The sequence below is a fragment of the Fulmarus glacialis genome, unplaced genomic scaffold, assembly GCF_000690835.1.
Source record: "Fulmarus glacialis isolate BGI_N327 unplaced genomic scaffold, ASM69083v1 scaffold2589, whole genome shotgun sequence".
In the NCBI taxonomy this organism is placed as follows: domain Eukaryota; kingdom Metazoa; phylum Chordata; class Aves; order Procellariiformes; family Procellariidae; genus Fulmarus; species Fulmarus glacialis.
In genome coordinates this window covers 91447-116483 of record NW_009232513.1, presented here as the reverse complement: position 1 = coordinate 116483, position 25037 = coordinate 91447, and the positions used below count along the sequence as shown (strand labels likewise).

Below are 25037 nucleotides of genomic sequence, written 5' to 3'. Positions count from 1 at the left end.
TTTCTGATTTATTTCAAGCATTTTCTTTGCAGGACACCGATGGAGGATCCCATCCTGCTCTGGGCTGCAGCTCTATTTCTGGGGGCAGGCGAGGCTGGGATCTTTTAAGGCCTCTTTGGGCTGGTTATCTGCTTCCAGCTCACCATGAATCTACTGTTCACCGCTGCAGGAAATCCTACATAGTAAATACATCATTCTGCCTCTTACTCCAGCCCCTCATTAGCAGACCAAATGGCTTAACAGTAATGCACAAAAGAAGTTGCCACAGCTACTCAATATATTAAAACGTTGGATACATGCTGCAGAATAAAGAATGTGAAAAATACAAAAATATATCAAAACAGTATAGCTTGTTTCCTTGCTAAGCAGTGAGGTATCCAGTAAAACATAGAAGACTTTGCGAAAGGTATCAACTGACTGTTTGGTAGGTTAAACACGTGGCAAAACAAGCCCTAACAGCTCACTAGCTGTCTGTCTTTGGCTCACTTTGGAAGAGATGCTAAAAACTCCTAGACCAGAGACTAAAACAGAAAAAGCATTTTGACTGACAACCCTCATTTGCAGCTGAAGCAATCCCAACTAGTGCTGTCTTTAAGGAAATTCAATACTTTAACAGATGTCCTTAGACTGTTTTAAGGAGTTACTAAACATATTTGGAAATCCTTTTAAATTTTAACAGGCAATTTTAAAATAATGCATCCGTCCGTGTGTTTGTAATTTGGATGGTCAAAAGGAGTAGCTTTGATTTGATCCTGTGGATTCAAAGACTTCACACAGTAACTGCAAGTGAAGCTTGTGGAAATAATGGAAATGGTGAATTTCCTGCAGGCTTGACAAAGTAATGGGAAAAATTAAAATATTAAAACATAATCCATGTTGGCAAGGAGCAGCCTATGCAGAAGCCACTCAGAGCATCATCTTCCTGCTCAACTCTACCTCTCACTGACACTACAGAAGGCAAACACTGCTCTATACATAGCTGGACTGTCAGAGGGCAAAAGCTCATTTTCTGTAAAGCAAGCAGCCAGCCCACATGAGAGCAAAAGCTCTCCTCCACCTGCCCTGCAGCCACAGGCAGCACATTCACTTGCCTGCACCCCTGAGCGCTGGTTTAAGGAGCTGCTGATAGAGGGGAAGTATTCACGCGGGTTCACAAATATATTCCTTTCCTGAAGTCCAATCAGTCCTACTATACTAGCAGCTAAATGTGATAATAACAGCAATGGTTCTTACTCTCCTGCATTGCATTTTCCATGGGTAGGGACAACTCATAGCTGCACGAGGCAACGTTTCACAGTTTTGTCTGTTTTGGAGTGGCAAGTTTTCATTGCCTGTTAACTGGCACACAGAGCAATCATTCCAGGGCACAAGAGGTCCTTCACCAAGAATGGCAAACTTTGCGAACGAAAACTCACAAAAACATCACCTCTGCTGTAACCAGACCCAGCAGCACAGGCTGCCTGGGACACAGCACTGCCTGAGAGCTCATTTTTGCAGTTGTCAGGCATGTCCTGAGTCCTACTGGGAAAGCTGACTTTTTAACCCTTACTCTGTCATTTTTGGTCAGTTGACACAGATGTGCTTAAATTAGTATCCCTGACCCAGTTTTGCATGTTCCCGTTCATCCTTCAAAGGGAAGCACCAGTAATACCCTCACTGCACGACACTAAACGCAGAGTTTCCTAACCATAAAGATCTCCAGAACGTGCTGTGAGCACGCAGTCAAAAAAACCAGACCTGACCCCGAGTGTGCATTTCTTTCCCCCGCTCCTGCCTTGAGAGCAGAAACTCCTTTCGGGAGCATCTGATGTTGGAAAAGCTCAGAGCTGCCCCCATAAAACAGAGAGGTGGGAGAAAACAATCGGGTAAAAAAAACTTCAGAATTGGTAACAGATGCTGCAAAGATCAAGCAACTGGCATCGCCGTGAATCACAGCAAACCTCACCAGAACATTGTACAGATGTCGTGCATCTCCTGAAAAACAAACAGACAAAACACTGGACAGCATCTATCTTTGGCTGTGAAGAAGACAAACTTGGGAGTATCTAGTGAACTTTGTCCCTAAGATCCCGCTTGGAACAGCAGCCTGGCCTTCATCTACATCAACAGAAAATCTAGACTTCAGGCCAGACTTGCAAGCCAACCATTACTGTTTCTATTTCAAAAGTAAACCCAATAGCTCTTCCTCCTGTTTCTGATCCAGCTCCCCACAGCAAGAACAGGATTTTGCCCAGAAGCCTTCTGGCACAAAAATTTAAGTCATGTGGCTAAATCCCTAGGTGTTAGATTGAAAACATCGCTTAATATGATTTGAACGTACTTGTTGTTTAATCACTGAGTCTCTTTTGATCTTGACTTTGTCCTTCAAACAGCTGAATATAATGTTCATGTAACTAAATCCTTTTTTCAGTAAAACTTCTGATTTGACAGTGTAAGCTTTTCAGAGCAGAATGAAAGCAAACCGTGAATGGAATTGCTAACAAACAGATTAAACCAAATATTACAAAATGCCCCAGTATGTGCTATATTTGTGTCTAAAGATGATTGCTTTGAAGACAGAGGCAACAGATCCAGTGCAGAGATTACAAAATGTAGCCTGCATCCTCTTCTTCCAGGAAACAAACTTTTCACAAGTGGAATGTGCCCAGGTCAGGTAACCTGGATCAGTAACGGAGCTGATACATCCCTGACCTGCAATGGCACTCAAAGACATAAATGTAGTATCATGAGCTTACTCAATGTGCTGTGTTCCAACTTTTGACATTTTATTAAGTATTCAAATGCTTAAAACCAAAAAATTCAAGTCCCTTCTATGCAAACAAGGTACAGTCACGTTTGCAGAAAGATACGTTTTACAGTACCATGAAGCTCAGAAAATACTGTGGTCCCACCCAACTTGACACATTTTAATGGCATAAACAGTGCACATGTTGGAGTTTTATGTCCAATACCACAAACTCCCCTCTTCTATGGCATTTCTTGAAATTCATTTTAATAATAGAAACAAAAGATAAATTTCCTACAGCTACTTTAAAGCAATTACATCTCTGACTCTTCTTTTTAAAGTGCAAAGAAGGCAGGTCTGTGATGTGAGATCTAAATGACTGGGTTCTGCTTTTGGATGGCTACCCAAGGGGGTTTGTATCCTTCAAAGTGACTTATTTCTGGCAATCTCGGGGTTTCTTTCTTTAAAAGAATAGCTGTAATAATCTCATGAACACAGTGCTTCGAGAGAGTGGCTGCTTCTTCAAAATGCCTAATCAGCTGCTTTGCAGCTGAGATTCTTCTGAAAATTAAATTACACCATGTCTGCTGACATTAGAAACACCAGCGAAAAAATCTCCACGACATTACATCTGCCTCAATTTCTTTCCCATTCCTTTTTCTTTTTTACTCCATTGACTTATAACATGAGGAAAAGCACAGATGACGTGATGAAACCGACAGACATACACATAAAAATAAAATGCAACCGTGCATGTTGGAGTTCTATGCAGTATCCATGGGGGTGGGAAATCTGGACTTGTAACGTCTGAAGGCTGCTGCACATTCACAAAACTTTCTGTATCGGTAGGACTGAACTGAGCTTCGGAAAAAATCCGATGCATTAAGCGTGCTCAGCACCAGGTGTCCTCTGGCAAGACACCCTGAGACAACGTGTGAAATGAAGAGAACAGCATGACTTGTAAAATGACCAAATAATTCTGAAAATGCTTCAACCACTTCACTGCAGAGTTCACCCAAAGGTGTTATATACCAGAGTTGATCAAATGTGCGCTGATGATTAACTGCATCACTGAGGAATGGCTCTCCCTTGTACAAACTGAGCAGGACTCAAGAAACTGTAATGCTCTTGAAGAGGAGAACAGTGGTCCTAGGTTCCCAGGACATTGATCACCACTTCCAGTAAAAATCAACCGGGTATTTACTAACCATTTAAATTCACTTCAATTCTTCTGCAGAAATACCTAACCGCAGTAGCTGCTCAGTGGCAGCTTGCACGGAGCTGATCCTTGTCTACGGGAGGTGGTGTGGCAGTGGGACTATGGATTTGTGCTAAGTTATAGCCTATTTTCTGCCTCGGGCTATCCTAGTTATGGTCAGACTCCAGTGGTGACAGATCTCCTGAGAAGTGAACATGCTGTAGATAGGCACAGGACCATAGCAAAGAGGGAGAGAAAGGAAGAGAGCTCTGCTGAGGTTTAAAATATTCTAAATCATCCAACTATATAGCTACTCCACTGCTCGTAACTTTTACTCCAGACAAGTGTGCAGACCTCTGTTCATGTGTTTTCATTTTTATGGCCTTTCTGGTATGCCTACTGCCTGCCTTAAACATCTTTTAAAACTGCTGGTAAATCATACCTCACTATCTATAAAAGGCATTTGGAGACAATATTAAATTTATACAGAACTAGTAATTTCTAAGTTACTTTCTCTTCCTATCAGCGTTACTTCGACCATAGTACAACCAGAAACAATTAGGATCTCGCTCAGTTAGTGAGATGAATATACATTAAAGAGTACATATCGTTAATACTAAGAAAGGCACAGTAATGTTTTCCAAAAATCTGATTCAGCAGAGACACTTGGGTTCTGCAACGCTCACAGCACCTTTTAGGCATTTTGTTACTGCACAGCATAACGCCAAGTTATATATCCAGATATTTTTCTCTAAGAAGGCTAATAACGTGGCTATCCCTGAACATTGCTTTGAAATTATAACTTTCCTTTGCTGCACGTCATGGATCGCTTACTTCTTGTATCAGATTATAAATGGCCATGCCAACTTACGTATGCATGTACAGCACGAAACACAGGCAAGATCCTAGCAGAGGCCCCTGGTGTTACGGAAATTCAGCTGCTGCTAATAAGAAGGGAAACCATTTCCATCTGTCTGGATTGGGAAAAAGAATTCATGAGTCTCTGATTCATCTGCATCCATATGCTGATGTGTAGACAATACTTATGGACACACAGACATATGCGAGGTAGCCAGCAACAGAAATCAAATCAATCACAGATCACAGCATGTGATTTGCCTAATTATGAGTAACACCTCACATTTTTTATCTACGCAAAAAGCAGTTTGTGAACGAGCAGATGGCATTGCTATGGAATGGCACCATGCTTGACAGTTGCAGATGCAGAGCATTTACACAGCACGCTGCAAAAATGACACAACACAAGCTGCTTCCTGGGGAAAAGATTCAAATTGAACAAGTGTCACCAAACAAAATATACGTATTTATTGATGTTCTGAACTTATCTGATCCAGCCTCTCTCCTCAAATCAAATACATACGCGCAGGCCAGGGAGTGATGCTATCTAGACATCATTAAAGTCCCTTAGAACTGTCACATGAGCTGCCTAGCACAGAAAAGCGGAGATGCAGACCAACTTGAGTCTAGTTCCAACCTGCAAACAATTTAAATCCACACAAGCAGAATCAATAGGAAGAAGCCCTGCAGAGAAAGCAATTACACTGCAAAAGCAACTATATTACAGCACGGTTACGGCTGGAAGGCAGGACGCAGAAGGCCATCCTCACTTCTGTGATTACCCAGTGGAGTTCTCTCCAACGCATCTGGCCTGTGAAATGACAAGGTTCAGCCCGGACATGTTCCTGCAATCAAAGCGTTTCTGTTTCTGGGCTTCTGTTGCAATTATAAGACCCGACCTTCAGGTTTGCTGTGCCCCATAGGCAAATGCGGGTCTCTGCATCAGGAGGCAGGTTTGAAGGGCTCGGTGTGCTCTCCCTTTCAATAGCTTCATGGGAGTAATAATCTCATTTCCTAGATCTGCAATTATTTATTCATTGGAGACTGTGCACTTGCCACCATACAAGATACAAAGAAAGATCATCTGACCATTCCCAATGACAGAAAAATCAGGTTTTCTATTCAAATTCTTGATTTTGTTTGTGGTTTGCATTTTTTTTTCCCCGAGCTGCTGTAAGCACATACACTGGTGTGACAGGTTTGAAGCAGCTATAAAACGACTCATGAAAACCGTATTTTGGCCTTGTTGTGGGAATATTTACTGTAGAAATATACTCAGTTAACTCTGTATGGGCATATCTGGGAAAATGGGAAGGACAGAAAAGAAAGGCTGGGCCCACGACTGTACCGCTGATACCAAAGTAATTTCATCTGCTTTAATTATGATACAGGGTTATGGGGTCACAGAAACATTTGCACAGACTGTTTTGAATTGCTTTTATCTAACCACTTTGTTTCTTCTGCTGAAATGATCAATACTCGGTTTTAAGAAGGATGCTCTGTTGGTCTACATGACTAGACAGAGGCTTCCCACAGGAATAAACACAGGGGCCAAACTCTGACCTGCAGTGCCACAACGGTCCATGTGTGAGTTAGTGTCAGACAGGAACCGTCTTGGAGAGGAAGAACTGCAAACCTCCATTCCTCTCGGAGAGGAAGAACTGCAAACCTCCATCCTTCTCGGAGAGGCTGAATGTCTAACAGCCAAGGCAGTAGTACACTTGAAAAGGTAAAATGACAGATGCAGCTAAGCATGTGACACGGAATTGGATTGATCTGAAGGAAAGATGTTAAATCATGCTGGACGTTGCTAGAGCGAACACATGTACCTACAGAGATAGCATGACAGCAACGGTCTGATCAGTGGGACTACTGCATGAGCAGGAGTAGCGTGCTCGGTGTTGGGATTTGACTGTATCTTGTGGCTGCTATTCAACAGACAACTTTTGAGTATCTGCTTCAGGGTGAAGAGAGGAGAGGAACACAGGGTATTGCCATGGTACAGGGCTGATGAGCAAAAATACATCCGTAACCAACACCCCTGGGGAGCTGGGGAGTGGTATTTCAAGAGATGTCAGGCTCGCAGAAAGAGCAGCAGATGCTTTTTCCATGCCTGAAAGAAGACAGGAATGTTGTTTGGAGAAATGGCGAGTAATGGCAAAAGCAGCCAAAGAGATTAGGATGTGTGAAGGTAAAATAGAGCACAGGGAGGCATACAAAAGCCAAGGACCCCGAATTACTCTGGGCAATCAGCAGGGTGGCTTAGCCTGTCTGGTTGTCTCCACTTTTAAACAGAAGGCATTTGCCTCCCAATGTTTTTATTCCTGAAGTTCTTTCAAAACTCTGGAGGAACAAAACTATCAGTGAAGACACCCGACCAGTGGCTTCTACCAGGAAAGGGTGCAGGAAGGGTCCAGCCTGTGTGTTCCCGTTTCTTCTACTTCAGCTAACTCTGCTTGCCAGAATGCTGTATAATAGATAATGTTGCAGAGAGAAACAAAAAGCCTGCTGCTCTCCCAACTGTGTACCAACATCAAGGTTCATGATTTATAAATAACAGTTGGGATGTTAAGGAAACATATATAGCAAAAGTCAGCTTGCAGTAGGAGCTGGGGATTTCAAGAGGTAGCAGAATACAGATAAAATATTTTGGCTTGAAGCAACAGTAACCATGCAATAAAAGGTGCTTCTCAAGCCAGCATTGACAACATAGGTGCCATTGCCCTGTCTGGCCTTCATTTGAAGAGTGAAGGATGTTCTGCAAAAACCTGGAGGACACAGGCTCTGAACACTCAACCACAGGACGCGTGAGAGGAAACGTGTTCAGGTTCACCCCATCAGCCCCGCTGTCTTCCAGCCACGACTCTTTGGAAACCAAGTCACTAAATCAGTTCAGGTTGATCGCTTACTCTTGACCTTTTACAGCAATTAGTGTGCATTTGGATTATGGATTATTTGGCCGTTCACTGTCTGGCTTCACCTGTGTACATGACAGTGAATCTGCTTAAAGGGAAATATCAACTGCTCTAAGGGGATGAACGGTTATGCTCACTTAGTACTTCTAACCTGCAAAATATACCTCAAAAATAATGATTTTAAGAAAAACAATGAGTTGTTCGCACTCTTCCAGATCAACCTAATCAAAAGAAAGACAACAGCTTTTGGCTAAAGAACTGAAAGCCCTGCTGGAGAGACATGCTTGTTCTGTCAGACAAATGACCTCTCTTCTCCCCTCAATCAACCCAATTGTCTGTAATGTTATTTATTTCTCTGCTTTTAAATATTGATGTCTTACAAAGCTTCTCATTGGAAAAAACACATCTTATTCTTCAGCTGTGCTGCCTTAGGCTGCAGTCCTGTCAGATCACATCCAAGAGGAAGGCTCAGCTTGCATTAGTACTTGGAAAAGAAGACTTTCCAGGCACTGTGAAGAGTGATATGGATGATTCAGTGAACAGCATGCTTCTCTCCAAATCAGTAGCCACCCATTCGTGGTGCCACGGGCAATCTTTTGCAGCTGCTGCTGGCTTCTTAGCAGAGAAGTAGAACTCAGATGTTAACCACTTCTATTTATTAAATGCCCCATGACAAATCCATCCCTTGTCTAAATAAAGAGAGAGACAATGGAACGGTATATTGCTTTGCTCAAGGAGAAAATGAACTAGAAGCAGAATATCAAGCTGTAGCTGGGAAGAAAGAGAAAGGAAAAACCCTAGGTCATAAAAGCAATTTCATTGCATAGTTTTAGACTACAAATTAAGAATCCAGCAAAGTATCCTGCACTGACTAAGATACCGTGCAAATCTTGGCATGCATTAACTCACCATTTTCACAAACAGACAGCGATTTACAAATCAAATATTAGCACTGCTGCATTTGAAATAAACTTTAAATAAAACCTTCTCTTGTAGACCATAACAAGGGACTTTCCAAAGGAAGACGTCTCTCTATCCTTAGAAGGGATGTTTCTGGGGGAAGTTGGATGACAGCAGCACCGTGCAGTTGATGCTATCTGGGGAACCGCATCGGTGAGAAGACAAAAGCCATGGACGCTTTTGCTCTGCTGCTGGTGAGGGAAAATTTAAGGTTTGAAGTGAGGAAATCTCCTGCTATTCCATGGAAGGGTGGCAAACAAGGATTGTGACCTGATGGATGCACAAGGAAGAAATACTGTGAGCTGAAACAGAATTTTCTTTCTGTTCCACAGATTATTCCCTTTCAGAGAGAAATGAGGAGCAGACTCCCTGCTAGTACTCTGTACAACCTGCCTCAGAAAATTATCCCACCTTTTAAGGCCAGACTGGAAGCAAACCTAAAAAGTTCATTGGACTCAGAATCACAGTAAATCAAGAGGAAATCAACGGACATGTGACATTTTACACTAAAAGCCTGCAGTAAAAAATGAAAAAAGAAACAAAACAAAAAAAATGGGCATCATGGAAACCGCTTTCCTTCACCCTCCCAAGAAGGACAGTTTTTTACCCTATCGGCTTTTATTTGAAAATATCTGCCAGCTCTATCACCACACTGCTTTATACTTGGGGCATGTGGCCTACTAAAATGAGCAGACACATGGACAGAGGGCTCCTCACACCAACCCTCAGCTGCTGCAGGAGCGAATGAGCAACCGCCTTGCTCCCTCTCATCCCTATCTCCTGTCCCACTCTTTGTCTACCTATCGACAACGTAAAACCTTTTGGAGGAAAGGGCTATGTCTGTCTCCATGTTTGTACACAGACCAGCAGGACGGACTCCTGCCGGTGGCTTTGCTCTGCACACACGTGCAGTATATGTAGAAATTACAGGGCATAATCCAGCAAAGAACACAACGTACGCCTGACTTCATGCATGCGAATAGCCTTACTGATGCCAATGAAATTACTTATGTCTGTAAATTATGCACATAATTAAATATCTGGTTGGACTGATGCCTAGATCAATGATTCACTGACAAATCAGAAAGCCTATCTCTGTGAGTAGATTTATAGCCATTTTTACCACACATGTACAGTAGTGTCCTGCACTCCAACACTGTGCCACTAACGCTGGCATGGGACTCTCCCTTCCCGAAAGATGCTGGCGTACATGGGAGTAGACAGCCAGGCACAGCCTCCGACAAACAGAGATCAAAAATAGAGATGTTCCAGTCAGGGAAATGTTAACAGCCAAAGAAATCTTACTTTTTCTTTCAAAAGAAGCAACTCAGTTTTCCCAAGAGCCTCAACCAATTTGCCCTAAAAGAACAGGAGCAAATTTAGAGTTGTTCTTATTTTACCCTGCATTCTTCTTTCTCCAAATCCAACATTTGCTATTTAGAAACAGAACAATCGGAGAAACTCTTATTACTGGCATAGCAACTGGTAAAGGAAACCTGGAAGGTCTGGCTTTCCTTTCCTGTTGCAAATCAAAGAACACACAAACTGGACTGTCTGTAAAACCAGTTGTGTGTGCCTGCACCTCCTGATGACAGCACAGCTTGTCTTGTCAAGTAACGCTTGCCTTACAAAATGCGTAACTTTGCTGCTGAAATAGTTTTGATCAGCAGAAGAGTTGCAGAAGTGTTTGCTGTCCTGTGGTAAGAAGACACAAAGCTCTGCTCTTGAGGCGTCTTGGAAATATCAGAAAAAACCATTCCTTTTCTTTATAATTGGATCTTGCTATTTGTCTTTTATTGTTTCCTTTGTTTACTTGTCTCTATTTTCTCTCTGTCCATACCATATAAAGTTTATTTTTAGTATTAAGAAGTTGTTTTTGTGTTTCAGCCTTTCTAAAGCAGTCAGAATCCTGACTGTCAGCAGCAATGTCTAGACACAGTAAATCCTTAAACTCAAGGCCTTTGCCCTTGAGAGAGAAATGCAGCAGTACACGATCGCACATGTTTTTCTGTGAGCCGTTTCAGGTGCTTTGTAAGGCTTACTTCTTTCTGAGGCTACAGCTTGTTAAGATGAAATTTGGATCAAGTTTTGGACTGAGAATTCAAGACTACTTTATGAATGCGTTCAATCCCACGGGCTGGTTCAGGTCAGTTGTGGTCAACTACCAGCAGAGCTTCTCTTTTAACAGTAATACCTGTCCGGCCATACAAGTCAGCAACAGAAATCCCATCATCAGTAGGTGTGACCGATGTGTCCCGTGCTCATGAATCCCCCAGTAAACCCTGTGCTTTTTTTTTTTTTAAATATAAGATTAAACATAGAAAAATAAGGACAATATACAGCTCCTGAAGCCTGTAGGAATACTGGGAGGCCATAATAAATGGCTAATTAGGAAAAATGAGCTCCACAGCAGCTTCCCAGTTAATTCACAGAGGTAGCATGCAAATTCAAGATGCCAAACCGAAGCTGAAATAACAGACACTAGAAGAGTGGTGCATGTCCAAAGAAGGCAGGAAACTGCCTGAGAAATTCATTCAGCTCAGCCATTTTTTCTTTCAACTTTAAAATCAATGATTCCACGTCTTGTCTTTTTCCTTTTGGGGGAATAAACACAATCAAATGTTTATTCTATTCTTGCAGCTTCTAGTGCCTCCAGTCCTGTCTCAAGGCTCACAACTCAGTTGAAAACACAAAGTTAGCTGATTTACAGCATTTCTGTGGACATACAGCTCCACCAGAAAACTCAGCCCCAGTGTCCTCCTCTTCTAGAATGCAAGCAATTTCTGGGATCATGCCAAAAATGCAAAGCAAAAGCTTAGAGACCACAGAGCACCCAGCCTTAACCCAGCAGCTCACTTTGAGCTGTGATGCACGCCACTTGTTTTTATGACCGCAGAGTCCATCTGCAAATGTTTAAAACGAAGAGGAGATGGGAATCGGATCAGAACAGCAAAACAAACGCATGATCTGAATAGCTCCCCTCTCCTTACACAACCAGCTCAAGCAGAGAAATTTCACCTGTCAAAGGGAAAAAATCAAACACATTGGGAGATCATTTGGGAAATTCTCCATCTCCTTCATGTTTCGCTCCAGAGCTGTGCACTAGTCTGCACCAACTCCATGGCCCAAACTCCCCCCCCCCGAAGGTGAAAACCATTGACTATAAAGTGCTTATTCAGCTTATGAGTTCAGATACTTCTGCATTGACCATACCGGGTTTTCTGGACACAAAATCTCCACTGATGTTAGGATAAGAAAGTACAAACACGTTGTTCCCAGAATTAGTTCAGAGGTGTACCCATGATGAAAATATAGACAAAAGCTGAGGTAGGTAGCCCACTTGGCACAGCTGATTGACTTTAATAGGTGTTGATTACACTGCTCATATTGCATGAAATTAAAAAGCTTACAAATGTTATGAGCCATTACCCTTCCATTTAAGAGAGCTTATGACAAGTTAGCAACATTTAATGAAATCCTTTTCAAAATGCCACAGGCAGCCTCCACGAGATTTTGCTTTGAAATGCAACTTGTGGAGTTATTTCAAAAAGTTTGTTTACTTCAGAGCTTCCTCTCTCGCTCTTTTTTGGGATGCTCTGATTTTGCAGCTGGCAGGATACTTCAGTTCCCTGTTGTGTGTTATGTGTGCGGCACGTAACACCAGCTTGTTAGACAAACAACGGGGAACAGACAAAGCAAAGATTAAATTCTGGTGTTATTTGAAGTACCCCTTCAGCCAGCCTACAAAATTTCCTTCAAAATTCAAAGCGGAGAGACTTCTGGCCAATTTTACTATGAAGCTAGAGGGAAATGTTTTCATAGTTGCTGTAAAATTTACTTAAACTTCCACCTTTTCAGCATACTGGAAATATCACAGAGCCACTAACTGCCCCCAAAGCGCTGGGGCAACCAAGGTTCAGTCTGAAGTAGGCTCTCTGGATTTTATTGCTTAAGAATAAAATTTATTAAGAGGAGAGCATATCAGTTTTATAAATCCCTCTGGACACTCACAGCCTACTGCCATATGTGGCCTCAAATCTGCTTTGGATGGCGATGGCAACAATATCTGTGCATCAGGTGAGGGCACTTCTGCCAAAACGATGCCTCGGCCGCTTCTGTTTAGTTTTACTGTTTGTCCCACTGACTGCCAGCTCTCCTCTCTGTTGATAGCTGTTGGGCAAGCAGGACTCAAACTGACCAAACTGAGAGAGACATTTATAGCAAAAGCACACTGAACCTATGACAAGGTATCTGGAGTGGTGCCACAGCCAATGCTTAACAAACCCTATAGGGAGAATATGAGATGGCCAGGCGCAGCTGCAAGAAGCTTTCTATTGTTGGCTGTGCCATCATGAGCAACCTTGTTCTTTTTTGAAATTATTTAAATTATTAATAATTTTAAACAGTATTTTAACATCTGCTGCCAAAAATCAACCAAGAAGCAGTAAGCTATGAAGATGCAGTTAGAGGAAACATAGGGCTTCAGAAGTCGACCTTGGATAGTGTGAGTTTCCAATACCTGAAGCCACAGCGGCAGCTGAACTGCTCCAGAGGCAGAAGACCAACATCTCCATGAGCTGCCAGGAGCTCTTACAGGCTCATTTGTATCTTAATGTGCAAAAAAGAATCATAGAATCATAGAATCATTAAGGTTGGAAAAGACCTCAAAGATCATCAAGTCCAACCGTCAACCCAACACCACCATGCCCACTAAACCATGTCCCTAAGCGCCTCATCTACACGTCTTTTAAATACTTCCAGGGATGGCGACTCCACCACTTCCCTGGGCAGCCTGTTCCAAGGCCTGACCACTCTTCCAGTAAAGAAGTTTTTCCTAATGTCCAGTCTAAACCTCCCTTGGCGCAACTTGAGGCCATTTCCTCTCATCCTATCGCTGGTTACTTGGGAGAAGAGACCAACCCCCACCTCGCTACAACCTCCTTTCAGGTAGTTGTAGAGCGCGATGAGGTCTCCCTTCAGCCTCCTCTTCTCCAGACTAAACAGCCCCAGTTCCCTCAGCCGCTCCTCATCAGACTTGTTCTCCAGACCCTTCACCAGCTTCGTTGCCCTTCTCTGGACACGCTCCAGCACCTCAATGTCCTTCTTGTAGTGAGGGGCCCAAAACTGAACACAGGATTCGAGGTGCGGCCTCACCAGTGCCGAGTACAGGGGCACGATCACCTCCCTCTCCTGCTGGCCACACCATTTCTGATACAGAAAATTCCTCTCTTCTTTGAAGAGAACCGGTCACTAACGGAATAGGTAAATGCTGGGAGGAGCAATGGCCAAAGAGGCGGTGGGAGTGCGCAGGGACTGCGAAGTGATGGCAGCACAGTGAGACAAACTTCGCTTCCACCCTGTGATGGTTTCAGTGAGCGTGCTGAAATCCGTAAGCACTTCGCTAGACCAAATCATCAGGAACTAATTCAATATCCTTTTATTGCTCTGTAAACTCCGACAAAGGAAGAAAAGGAATTATTCTATCTCCTTCCTCAAAAAATAGCAGCTTTCTTTCATGCTATCTATCTGAGCCTTTACTGAAAAGCTAGATTTCTACCACACAGTTTCAGCATCATGCAAAGTTGCAATTATCTTGCCATCTGCATTGCCTTTCCTCGTGGGTGAATGTTGACTTTTAATCCAAATTAGTATGTTACATTGTTTATAAATATGGCTATGAGGCAGGCATGCCCCATTGTGGGCACATGTCATTGTTTAATCCAAATACATGGTTTATTGTTTATCAGTGCGTATTTTTAGCTTTCAGGCAGGTAGACCTGCAGAGCAAATAATACAAAAGAATACGTCCATTACAGAACTGCTTCTGTGCTTTAAAATTATACAACTCTTCTTCCAGATCTGAACATAGTGAGACAAGTACATTGGCAAAATAATTATTTATCACTCTTAAAAGCTTCCTTTAAAATTCAAATACTGGCTGGGGAAAATGTAAAGTACAGACAAGCATATTTTATGCACTTGCTAGTCTAGCTTTTATGCTGATGAGAACTTACTAAACACCAGTAAAGGGAATAGCAGTTATCAGCCCTAATTCACAACTGTGAATTTTTTAGACCAAACAGATGCCCTTGCAGAATCACAGCCAAGTGTTAATGACAGGCCCGGTCCTTCTTCCACTGTAGTAATTTTATTCCACTAGTTATTTCGTACGGTTTCAAATGAGACCAGGTTTGCTCCAACGCTCTGAGCGAGCACGCTGCTCTCGGCGAGACACTCGTTGCCGGAGGGAGCAGGATAGGGACCTCCAACATCACCCAAAGAAAGGAAAATAAAAAAAGACACTATACTTTGCCTCAGGCTTTTTCCTTTGATGTATAGGATTCTTCTTTTAAATTCTTTTTTCAGTTGATTAAAAATAATGGGAAGCAGACCTTCAACATGAAACCGGCTAAATATACTACGAGATCTCTTTTAAAAGACATTTAAAATCTCCTCAAAATCTGTTCAGTGAATTTTGCCATCACTTACACCTGTACAACAACAGAACAGCTTGGAGCTCCCTGTGGTAGCAGAGAGCAGACAAGCAGGGCTGGTGCCCATGTTTAGATCATGTTCCCAGACCCACCCATCAGTGGGAGAGTCTGAAGGAGCTGAATGGGCAGGACCCCAGGCAAGAGCTTTGTACTGCAAAAAATCTTGGTCAGACAAATCCATACTCTTGTCTTTAAAAGGATTCAGGGTAAGAAAATATAAGCCCAGGTGTAAACATTTGGAAACGGAGATTTATTTTTTCTATCGATGCACTTGAAACGAACACTGAAAGGGCAAAACCATCCTAATCCTATCATGGCAATGTCTTTCTCTGCTTCCTAAAGCTGAGATTATCATCTCATTCGTTGTCACACAGCTCCTGAGAGATGTAATTCACTTGATTTTCCTGTATAATTACGGCACAGGATTTTTTTTCTGTTGTTATTGGAATGGAAAATGCACATAGCCTGTTCTCTGTCTTGCCCCTTTTAAGTTACTTACAGACCTGGATGGGGCAAGCTTCAAAACACCCCAACTGCACCAAGAAAGCTAAATCTGTGCTCACTGCAAGTTTCAAGCAACCTGCTTGTTAGCAGCTCTTCTCAACAAAGGCAGGAAAATCTCCAGTTTTAAATTTCTATTCAAATTAAGGCAATGATGACTGAAGACCACAAAACTGTTGCCACTGCTTTCCAGCACATAAAATTAACAATTTGTGCTGCTGCATGCAACTTTCAGTCAAAGTTTGTCTGATTTACAAGCAAGCAGATGGTTCACATGATAGTCCACAATAAATTACAAGAGTTAGAAAGACAGCTACATTCTGAGAGTGACAGTGCAGCTGAACTACAGATGGGTTTATAGATGACCCTTCCAATTTTTAATAATCTCCATAATTTATGTGCAAGTAAAGAAATGCGAGGATTCCTAATGCACCTTCTTGACTAAGTACAAATCACTTTCATTTACACAGGCAATACTTCATGGTCCAGTTAACTTCTTAATTAAAGGCAGCAAGATGCTCATGTTCCATGCAAGTGGCATGGAAAATACTGTTTAGTGTGCAATATGTTCAGCTGGGAGTTTAAAATGTTCTGCTCATTCCTGGAAAAGGGAACACATCTATCTCATTTCTTTAAAACAAGACTACAAGGGTGCAAATACTGCTACCACCAGTTACCATTCATTAATCTCCAGATAAACATTAGGCTCATTCCGTAACAAGGTTATGTTTATTTGCACGCTCTCATGCTTAGAAATAGGCTCCTAATCCAGGAGGCACTACAAACCGAGTATTATTCAGCCAGGACTAGGATGGGGAAACAACAGGAACAGAGACCCTCGTTATATGGAGAGAGAGGGATTTGGAGGGTTACTGTTGAATGGGTGAGGGAAAAGGAAAGCGAGCCTGGAGGGTGTCGTTCGTGAGACAGGAGGCAGCGGTGATGCAGAAAGAAAGTGGCTGGAAGCAGCTTTAAGAAGGCAGTTCATGACAGTGATTTTAGCGGCCACTTCTCTGGCATGGGACTGAACCACTTCGGTCTAATCCTCCTGCTAATGTTTTTGAAGGGACTCACAGAAAGATACCTTTGGTGGGTTGTCATCAATTGCATGCCACAGTACAACAGATGCAGTTCTTCTTGGTTGTAATTCCAGTTGGAATGAGTTCCCTTCCAAAAGGAGCACAGCTAAGTGCAACTACTCTGAACAACATCCCCAGAAGGGATGAAGGGGGCAGCACCTACTAGAGCTCTTTAAGGCACAAATTACAGAAGCTCACAGGTTCCCACGCAGCCAGTCTCTTGGGATGACATTTGAGGGCTTTTCCTCCTCTCTAAACCTTGGTCTTCCCCTCCTGCCAAATCAATTTGAAAAAGAAATCCACTTGTAAGTGGAAATCCAGAACCATCTTTAAACCAGAAGGCACAGCTCCTAGGAAAGCAAGTCTGTGTGTACTTTTAATTACCATCTTCCTGGGTCTTAAGAGATGCAGCAGAGAAGAGGCACCAGTGACAAACTCAGGCTTTCCAGAATTATCACAATGCATGTTTTGGAGATATTTTGGCAGGGATTGCCCAGCTCTGCCCACAGCAGGGCAGCGTGGGGAGCAGAGACACACAAGTGGGAAAACCCACTCCACGGAGGTCACAGGACTGCAGCGACTTACACAAAATGCAATTCTTCCCCTGCCATTTCCATGCAGCACCAATGCCCCTTCATCTACTACACAGAACGATAGTGAAATTAAATTTTTTTTTTTTTAATGAAAGTCTTCTATAAATAACCAGCGTCTGAAAGTCTTTTGAGCTTTACATAAAACCATTATCTATTACTGTACACAACTCTTAGGTTGTTTAATTAAACAGATGAAAAATATTGTATGTCAGCTTATTTCTGGGATGCTCTTTACTTTACTGTTATTTGTCATGTTGTTTCTGTTACACTTTGCATATTTAAAGCTGCATTATGCACTTTTGAAAACCCAGAGAAGATTACTATGGAATTAGTACGGATGTCCATCTGTACTACTGAGTGCTGAGTTTGGCACTTTATTTTAGCAATATTCATCAAGTTCAGGAACTGCTAGTATGCTTCCCTCCAAGAGAATACTGGGTCATACTACTGTTCTTTAAAAAAAAATAACGTTGATTATTTAATAATATTTTTAAATATTCCATAACTATCATTCTTTGATTGACTGCAACTCTGTCATTTGCTTACAAGAGGCCAAATTCACACACAGCACAAGAAAGCAGAAGTTGACTGAATTCAATAGGATTGCCCCTGTTGCCCCCAGCCCAACAGTAATTCCAGCATTATCGTGAGCAACCTGAAAACCAGCCCAGGCTATTCCAGTTTAACTCCACTGAGAAGTCAGAGAAACTATGCACATGGTTTATGTAACTATGTAGTTAATACAGTTTCCAGGACTCATCTACTGAAGCCAGCAGGGATGCTCCAACTCACTAGGCTGTAGACCAGACCTTCTGGCTTGCAACTAGATCCTTCTCTGCCTAACAGCAAAAATAACCCTGGAGGCGGGATAATGCAAGGAACACACACAAAGGCCTTACTTTATATTTCTTGTTCCTTGCATTCATTACACTGTCAATAGTGTGGAAACTAGTTTCATAACCTCAAGAAGGGGACACCTTTTGGCCCCCCTGCCATATTAAAATGTAGATCAATATGATAATACGTAAACAGTAAACTCCCCACTAGCAAGAAGTGGTTCTCGGTTCTCTCAGCAATCAAATATTATTTCCAGAAATGTAACCAGAGAAAAAGAAATGTAAGTAGCAATTTGTCAGTCTATTTATCAAACTGAGTGCTGCACCTTTTCCACGCATTTTACGTTACAAAGTGTACGACATGTAAGGTTCTGCAGGTCTGTTTTAATTCAGGGGGGAAAACATTTATAGATACGAACGTTTTCTCATTAACTTTTCTTCCTAAATGATTACGCTTGTTCAAATCAATTCCTAGCCATCTTACAGAGGTTACAACCTTCAATAATTAAATTGGATATTGTATTGGATGTTGTGTTGATTATGCTCCAAGTTTCAATTTCTACAAGACCACTGAAATGCTGTGATAAAGGGATGTTAACTTTATGTAATTAGCTATCTGCCATTGTTATCAAAATGGAAGGTTGGTATCTGACTCAAATTAACACTTCAAATCAGGAAACAAGATAGATGACATCTTCTGAGAAGGATCCTGGAAACTCTCTATAATCGTTTCAGTTATTTTAAAGCTGCTCAGGACAAACAGGATTGCATTAGAAAGAGCAAAAGTCGCCGACAGTCAATGAAGTGCTGCTATGAAAATGCTATTTCAATCACACTTGGGTTCTTTCTCATTTTCAGTTGTAAACATCCTTGCCACTTTTGTCAAGCAGTCTCTCCTAGCAGCATTGAATTTTAACTGCACATAATTTTAAAACACAACATGAAATAGGACTGAGCACATAATATAGGTTTATTGTGCCAGCTAACAACAGATCAGGCCCTTGTGCCAAGGCGTCACCTCTCTGCAGAAAAGGAGTAACTAGTTAAGCACGAGCTGGATTTCACAACTGCCTGCCATCCCTCCACCTCAGAAACATTATGGCTCTCAGTTGAGGGTTGTTTATGATTTATCTCAAAAGGAGACAAAAAGACAATGTGAAATTTCATAGGTCCTGGAAGCATTTTAACTACAAACTATATCCTCTGGGCAGCTCAACCAACCTTGCAACTGCCCAGAAGATACAGTATCCGGACGAGGTACCCAAAGGACACCCACTGTCTCACTCCCCGAATTACATTTGTATAGAGTGGCCAAAGTAATTTATCCAATAACCACGCCACCCTTCCACTTCACGGATTCTTACAGTGAGGGCTACAGAAACGTGCTTATTCCTTTCCCAACAACTTACTGGTCTTGACCGGATCTCTTTGGCGTAGAGAGGTTTCAAGAATTCTGAATCTCCTTCGAGCTTTAGACCCTTTTCCGTGATTCTCAGGTTCCCCATTCCATCCTAAAACACAGACAAAAAGAAACAACCCCATTAGTTACAATTACTAAATTCACCAGGCTGCCAATAGCTGATTTTTTTTTTCCCCATAGAGGAGAACATGTAAAGCACTGGGAGGCACTAGAGAATGCAATTACTTCTGTTATCATTTTAGTTCTGTTTCTGTGAAAAAAAATTCTATTGAGAGCAATCTGCAATGCCCCCCAGTAAACCATTTACACAGATGAAAGATGTTCTTTTAAGCTAGTCATCTCTACTCAAAGAGACGCAGCGATGCTCTGTGTTAACAGGAAACTATTCACTGTAATATTCACCGGCTGCCTGTACATTAATATACCTTCTCATTCATAGCAAATCAATATCAAGACTATGTGATTAATTCTACTGAACTCCATATAGAGAATATGTGATTAATTTCACCAAACTGACAGAATAAGGTTTGGCTATGTAGGAATATTGCAATAAAATGTGGTAGGGAACTTGACTCCTATTATTTGGGGAAATCTCTGCAAAACATGGATTCTTTGGTGGGGTTTCTTTAGGGCTGTCGGCCCTTACAGCACAAAGATGTGGAAACCTGCTGATTAGTTTCAAGTCTCTCAGTTTTTCTTGTGCTTTCAATATTGTTAAAATGCTACACAGCTTTATTGGAATATACATTTATGCAAGTATTTGCTCTGGGAGAAGCAACTACACAACAGGAATATCTTTCCAACAGACTGCTCTCCCGCCTTGGGCTAACTCCTGACTTTTCTCTCCCACAATGATCAGCTCAGGATCGGAGCCCTCGCTCTGCTCCTTGCACAGCCCAAGCACAGCCCAGCAATCTGAACCTCTATATCCTGACGTTTGGGTTTCCCGAGTCATTCTCCTGCCCTTCAAACAACCATTGCAAAGTCCATTGGCAGGCATTAAGTAACTGATGTAGCATGCATTTCTGTCCTCTCCTCATTTGGATTTCCTACTTGCAGCTATCAGTCCTCACCCGCTCCCCAGCCCTGCACCAGGCTCCCCCAGTCCCCACCGCTCCCTGCGCTTCTATGGCAGGAATCTCCTTGACAAATGGCGTGAAGGGTTGGCTGCAGGCCGCCAGCAGGTGACTGCAAATAGTCCCATTTTCTTTAGAAATTGTTTAGTTATGTGTGTCCAAGATGTAATGAAACATCTGACAAACCATAATAGCAAGCAAAACATATGTCAAAATTTTACATGAGTTTTTCTTATGGTTTTTATGCAGTAAGACAGGTATACGGATACATTGGCACAGAGCAGAATTGGACAAAACTATACTTCACCTTTAACTTGTGAAAGTCGTAACTTTTACTAAGATGAGGGATTTAGGTTCATTTAGGCTATAATTGCTTAGAAAAGGGGTGTGTGTGTGTGTAAGAAACAAGGTGTGGGGAGGGAATTGCAAAGGTAAATGTATAATCAAAACCACATCAAATGCAAGATATTATTTCTAAGATTCAGGGTGATTGCCAAAGTCTGCAAGGACTGAGATAAGTTGGGTTTTTTTCTGAGAAAAAGATGGTCTGAAGAATACCTTTTAGCATAAATTTGACTGACATCACTAGTATTTGAGACTGACGCTAGCAAAAGCTTTGTCCCCACATGTATAATTTAAGATTTATAATGTATAACATTACCAAGACTTGGGTAGTCAAGAACAGGCAGAACAATCCTCAAACATGCCCCTTAAGGAATCTTTCCACCTGGGTTTTTTTTTCCATTTCTCCAGGCTAGAGAAGCAGGAGGATGATGCTATGTGATGCCTCGGGCCTCCAAGATAAGGCAGGATACAATAATCACAAAACCTACAATATCTGGATCTCAGCGTGGGGAGGACATTGCAGTGGGGGACACACACATCAGCACTTACACCAACAGGATTCGTGTTACAGTGAGAGACGTTGAAACCAAGGGTCATGCAGGCCACAGGATGGCAGGAGTAGTAATTTGGAGGAATTACTAATCTATAAATATGAACATGCCATACTGACTCCATGGCATCTCATCATGCAGTTTAGGGACTCATTGAGAGGGACTGGGCTGCCGCCTTCTCAATTGCTGCTAGGCCTGTCCTTAAACACTGAAGTCCAAACCAAAAGAGCCACCCCAGCGCCTAACTCACAGGTGTTTCAGGGATTTTAGAGGAAAGGGGTATGTACTTGGGTAGAAGCCCTAAGAAGATCAAGAGAAGACCAGGAAAATCCAGGAAAACCATGTGTATTTGACTCACAGGTGTTTCAGGGATTTTAGAGGAAAGGGGTATGTACTTGGGTAGAAGCCCTAAGAAGATCACAGAAGACCAGGAAAATCCAGGAAAACCACGTGTATTTGGATATACATCTTGCGTGTTTTCTAATCCAGCTGCAAAAAACCACATCTGTCTACTTTCTCTTCCTCCCATTGCGTATGCACCTCCAGCACCGCAAGAGGAAATCACTGTCAGTAAAGGTGAATGGCTAACCAAAACAGATTTGAATGAACTATTGCCAAAAGGCATGAATTTGGAGGGATAAAAATCAAAGACATAGCATGGCTCAGCAGTGACACTGGTCACTTGCCAGAGGTTCTCCCGTTCCAAGAAGTATCGCTCCCAGGGTGTACCCTGCCAAGGAAAGATCATTTTTGCTGGAGCGTGGTGTCTTATGAACAAAGGCAGGCTTAGGAGTGCTGGGCAATAAAATGACTGCTGTCATCTCATTTTGAAATGAAAGCTGTAAGTAAACTTTAAATAGAGACATACGCTGAAAATGCTATTGATTGTTGAAGGGAGGGGAATGAGAGATGGCTCGTAAAGTGCCACTTGCTACATGCCTTGTCCTGGGTGTAAAATACTGGCTTATGAATTCTGGGTTGGTGGTGGCACAGAAGGGGTTCATTTATCTCAAGCAAAAGGATGACGGAAAATGAGTGAAATATGATTATGCTCCAAAGAGCCCAGATTAAATTTTGATAGCGGTATGCTTTGCGATTTGAGTGAGCAGGAATTATTACAGCTATCTGCAGACCCTCACGCATTTTGTGCTCCTAATAAAACTCTACAAATTTTTTCCCCAGATAGGTATTTCAGTAAGGTTACAAGCCCTGAGGGCTTTCACATTGCAGGCTCTTCTCTGGTTTCCTTAAGAAAAGTTGCAGGTCACGTGAGCTGGTATATGCCACGTATAGCTGCAAGAATGACCACCTCTGTGGATACGCAATCCTGACCACTTCCAGGGCTTGCTCCTGAGCTGAAGTGGGACAATACTTTACCAGTAACACGGACCAAAGGATAAAGGGACTTGTCAAGTCACCACTGAAGCTGTGGCAAACCAGCAATTTCGATGGCTCACAACTATATTCTATCCCGATTAGTGATACACATCCAGCATTCCACTCCGCTCTTCTCTTACATGTTTCTCTTCCTTTCTCTCCTTCACCTTCTGTCTCCCAAGTGTCCCCCACAGGATTTTTATATATGAAAAACACACATATGGGACATTTAGCTCACAGCTAGCAGGTCCTATACATTCCAAAAGACGTATCAGGCCTATGGGACAATGTCCTACAACCAAAACATCAAGAACACATTTGATTTACATCATATAAGCAGGCGTATTCTCTTACAAAACCACTGGGTTGGAGAAAAAGAGACACTTCCCCACGTTATTCTTCTCAACCTTTGATCCTTCTCAACCTCTGACCCCCACCACCTTTCCCTCCTCCAGCGGCTGCAAAAACTAGTAAAAGCTGCACCCACCAGACACTATCTCTTGACTTCCCTGGTGTTTGGGATCGAGATGCAATGTTCAGCACTGACTCTTACCACCATTAACTCTCTAATGCTCATGTTTCTCATGATTAAAGATGACAGCTTTTTGCAGTCTGGGTCAGCACGTCAAAAAACAAGCAAAGGTTGTAATCTGAGTTTAAAGTTAACGAGTATCCTGGCCTCTTATAGTACAATCATTATTAAGTCATATTCATTATTTCTCATTAGAAAAAAAATAAGCAGCTTGCAGAATTATATAGAGATCCCTAAATACAGATGCATTAGAGAGAAACCACTGTATGAAAGACTACCTCGCATGTTGTTTTGGATAAAGCATCTTCATCCTCTCTAAATTATATGGCTTAATAACAAATACATGTTATACTCTGCTACAGCAAATATATATGAAAGTTCCTATGAAATTTCATGGACCGTGACCTTTAAAATGTAGCAGAAAGCTGGCCAGAGTGACAGAGACCATGAGATTTTATTAAACATTGTGTCTGTCATTGGTATATATCCTTATCTGCCACTCTATTGCTTGTGAATAAGGGGAAAAAAAAAAAAAGAAGTATTGATTATTTGATACACTGACATCTGACAATCTTTGTTTCTCCCCTTTTTATTAGCAGACTCCTCAGCAGAGAGTGAATTACTTTATTGTGCAAGCACAAACCAGATTTGTGGGAGCTTCCAGGAGGCAAGCTCCAAACAGGAGGCACAGAGTTGGGAACTTTCCATTACCACCTGCTTTGAATTATTCAGCTTTTTGGTAGGGAATGGTGAAAACTTTCACATCAATTTTACCATCTACACCACCTCTCTTTTTATACAATGCCTTGTAATGTGCAGGCATAAAAATTTATGTGCTGTTGCTGACTGCTCTGTGTTGAAAGGGGAGAGCAATGGTAAAATCCTGAATGACATAAATCTCATTTTGGTGATGCTGAATGAGAAAGGATTTTTTTTTTTTTTTTAATTAGCTTGAGAAGCAACTCAGTTTAACAACCAATTACAAATGCCGGTGTTAGTGTTAGGGGAAGAGCCCAGCATTGCTCTCTGCCTTGTGGTTAGCACTGTGGCTACACATGTGGGTGAAGCCTAGCTTTTTTTTGTTTTCGTTTTTAAAAGCTGTGGGTTACTTTAATTTTTTTTTTAATTGTATGCCTGGTAGTGGGGAGATTCAGAATAAGAAAAAACAGCCAACCTAACCAGAGACACATAATTGCTGTGGTCAATACCTGGAAGCAGCATTGACCACACCAGCCTGGACTGCTCACACATAGGAACAGCTTAACCTAGCCAAGAACCAAGGCGGTGATAACACGTATTCGCTGTGGCCCTTCATAGAGTCATAGAATATCTCAAGTTGGAAGGGACCCATGAGGATCATCGAGTCCAACACCCTGCTCCTCACAGGAATTAAGACAGAGTTAAGAAAATTGTAGAAACGGACTGGGATGTTGACGTTTGTTGACATTTCTTTAATCCTGTGGCGTCAGGGAGGCTTCAGCATCTGACAACCACTGAAGAGTAGGTAGGCATAGGGATGCTTTGTTCTTTACATATAAACAATATATATTTACATATAACAATAAATTCAGCCTCAC

General features: G+C 42.1%; 1 protein-coding gene across 1 annotated transcript in view; it reads right to left on the bottom strand.

Annotated features, from left to right (window-relative positions):
* Positions 1-25037, bottom strand: part of SGCD (sarcoglycan, delta (35kDa dystrophin-associated glycoprotein)) — a 132176-nt gene that overhangs the window by 54824 nt on the left and 52315 nt on the right. The window contains exon 2 of the mRNA XM_009584918.1: positions 19569-19670. Within this exon, the coding sequence (XP_009583213.1) occupies positions 19569-19670 (102 nt within the window). The remainder of the gene's footprint in view (positions 1-19568; positions 19671-25037) is intronic.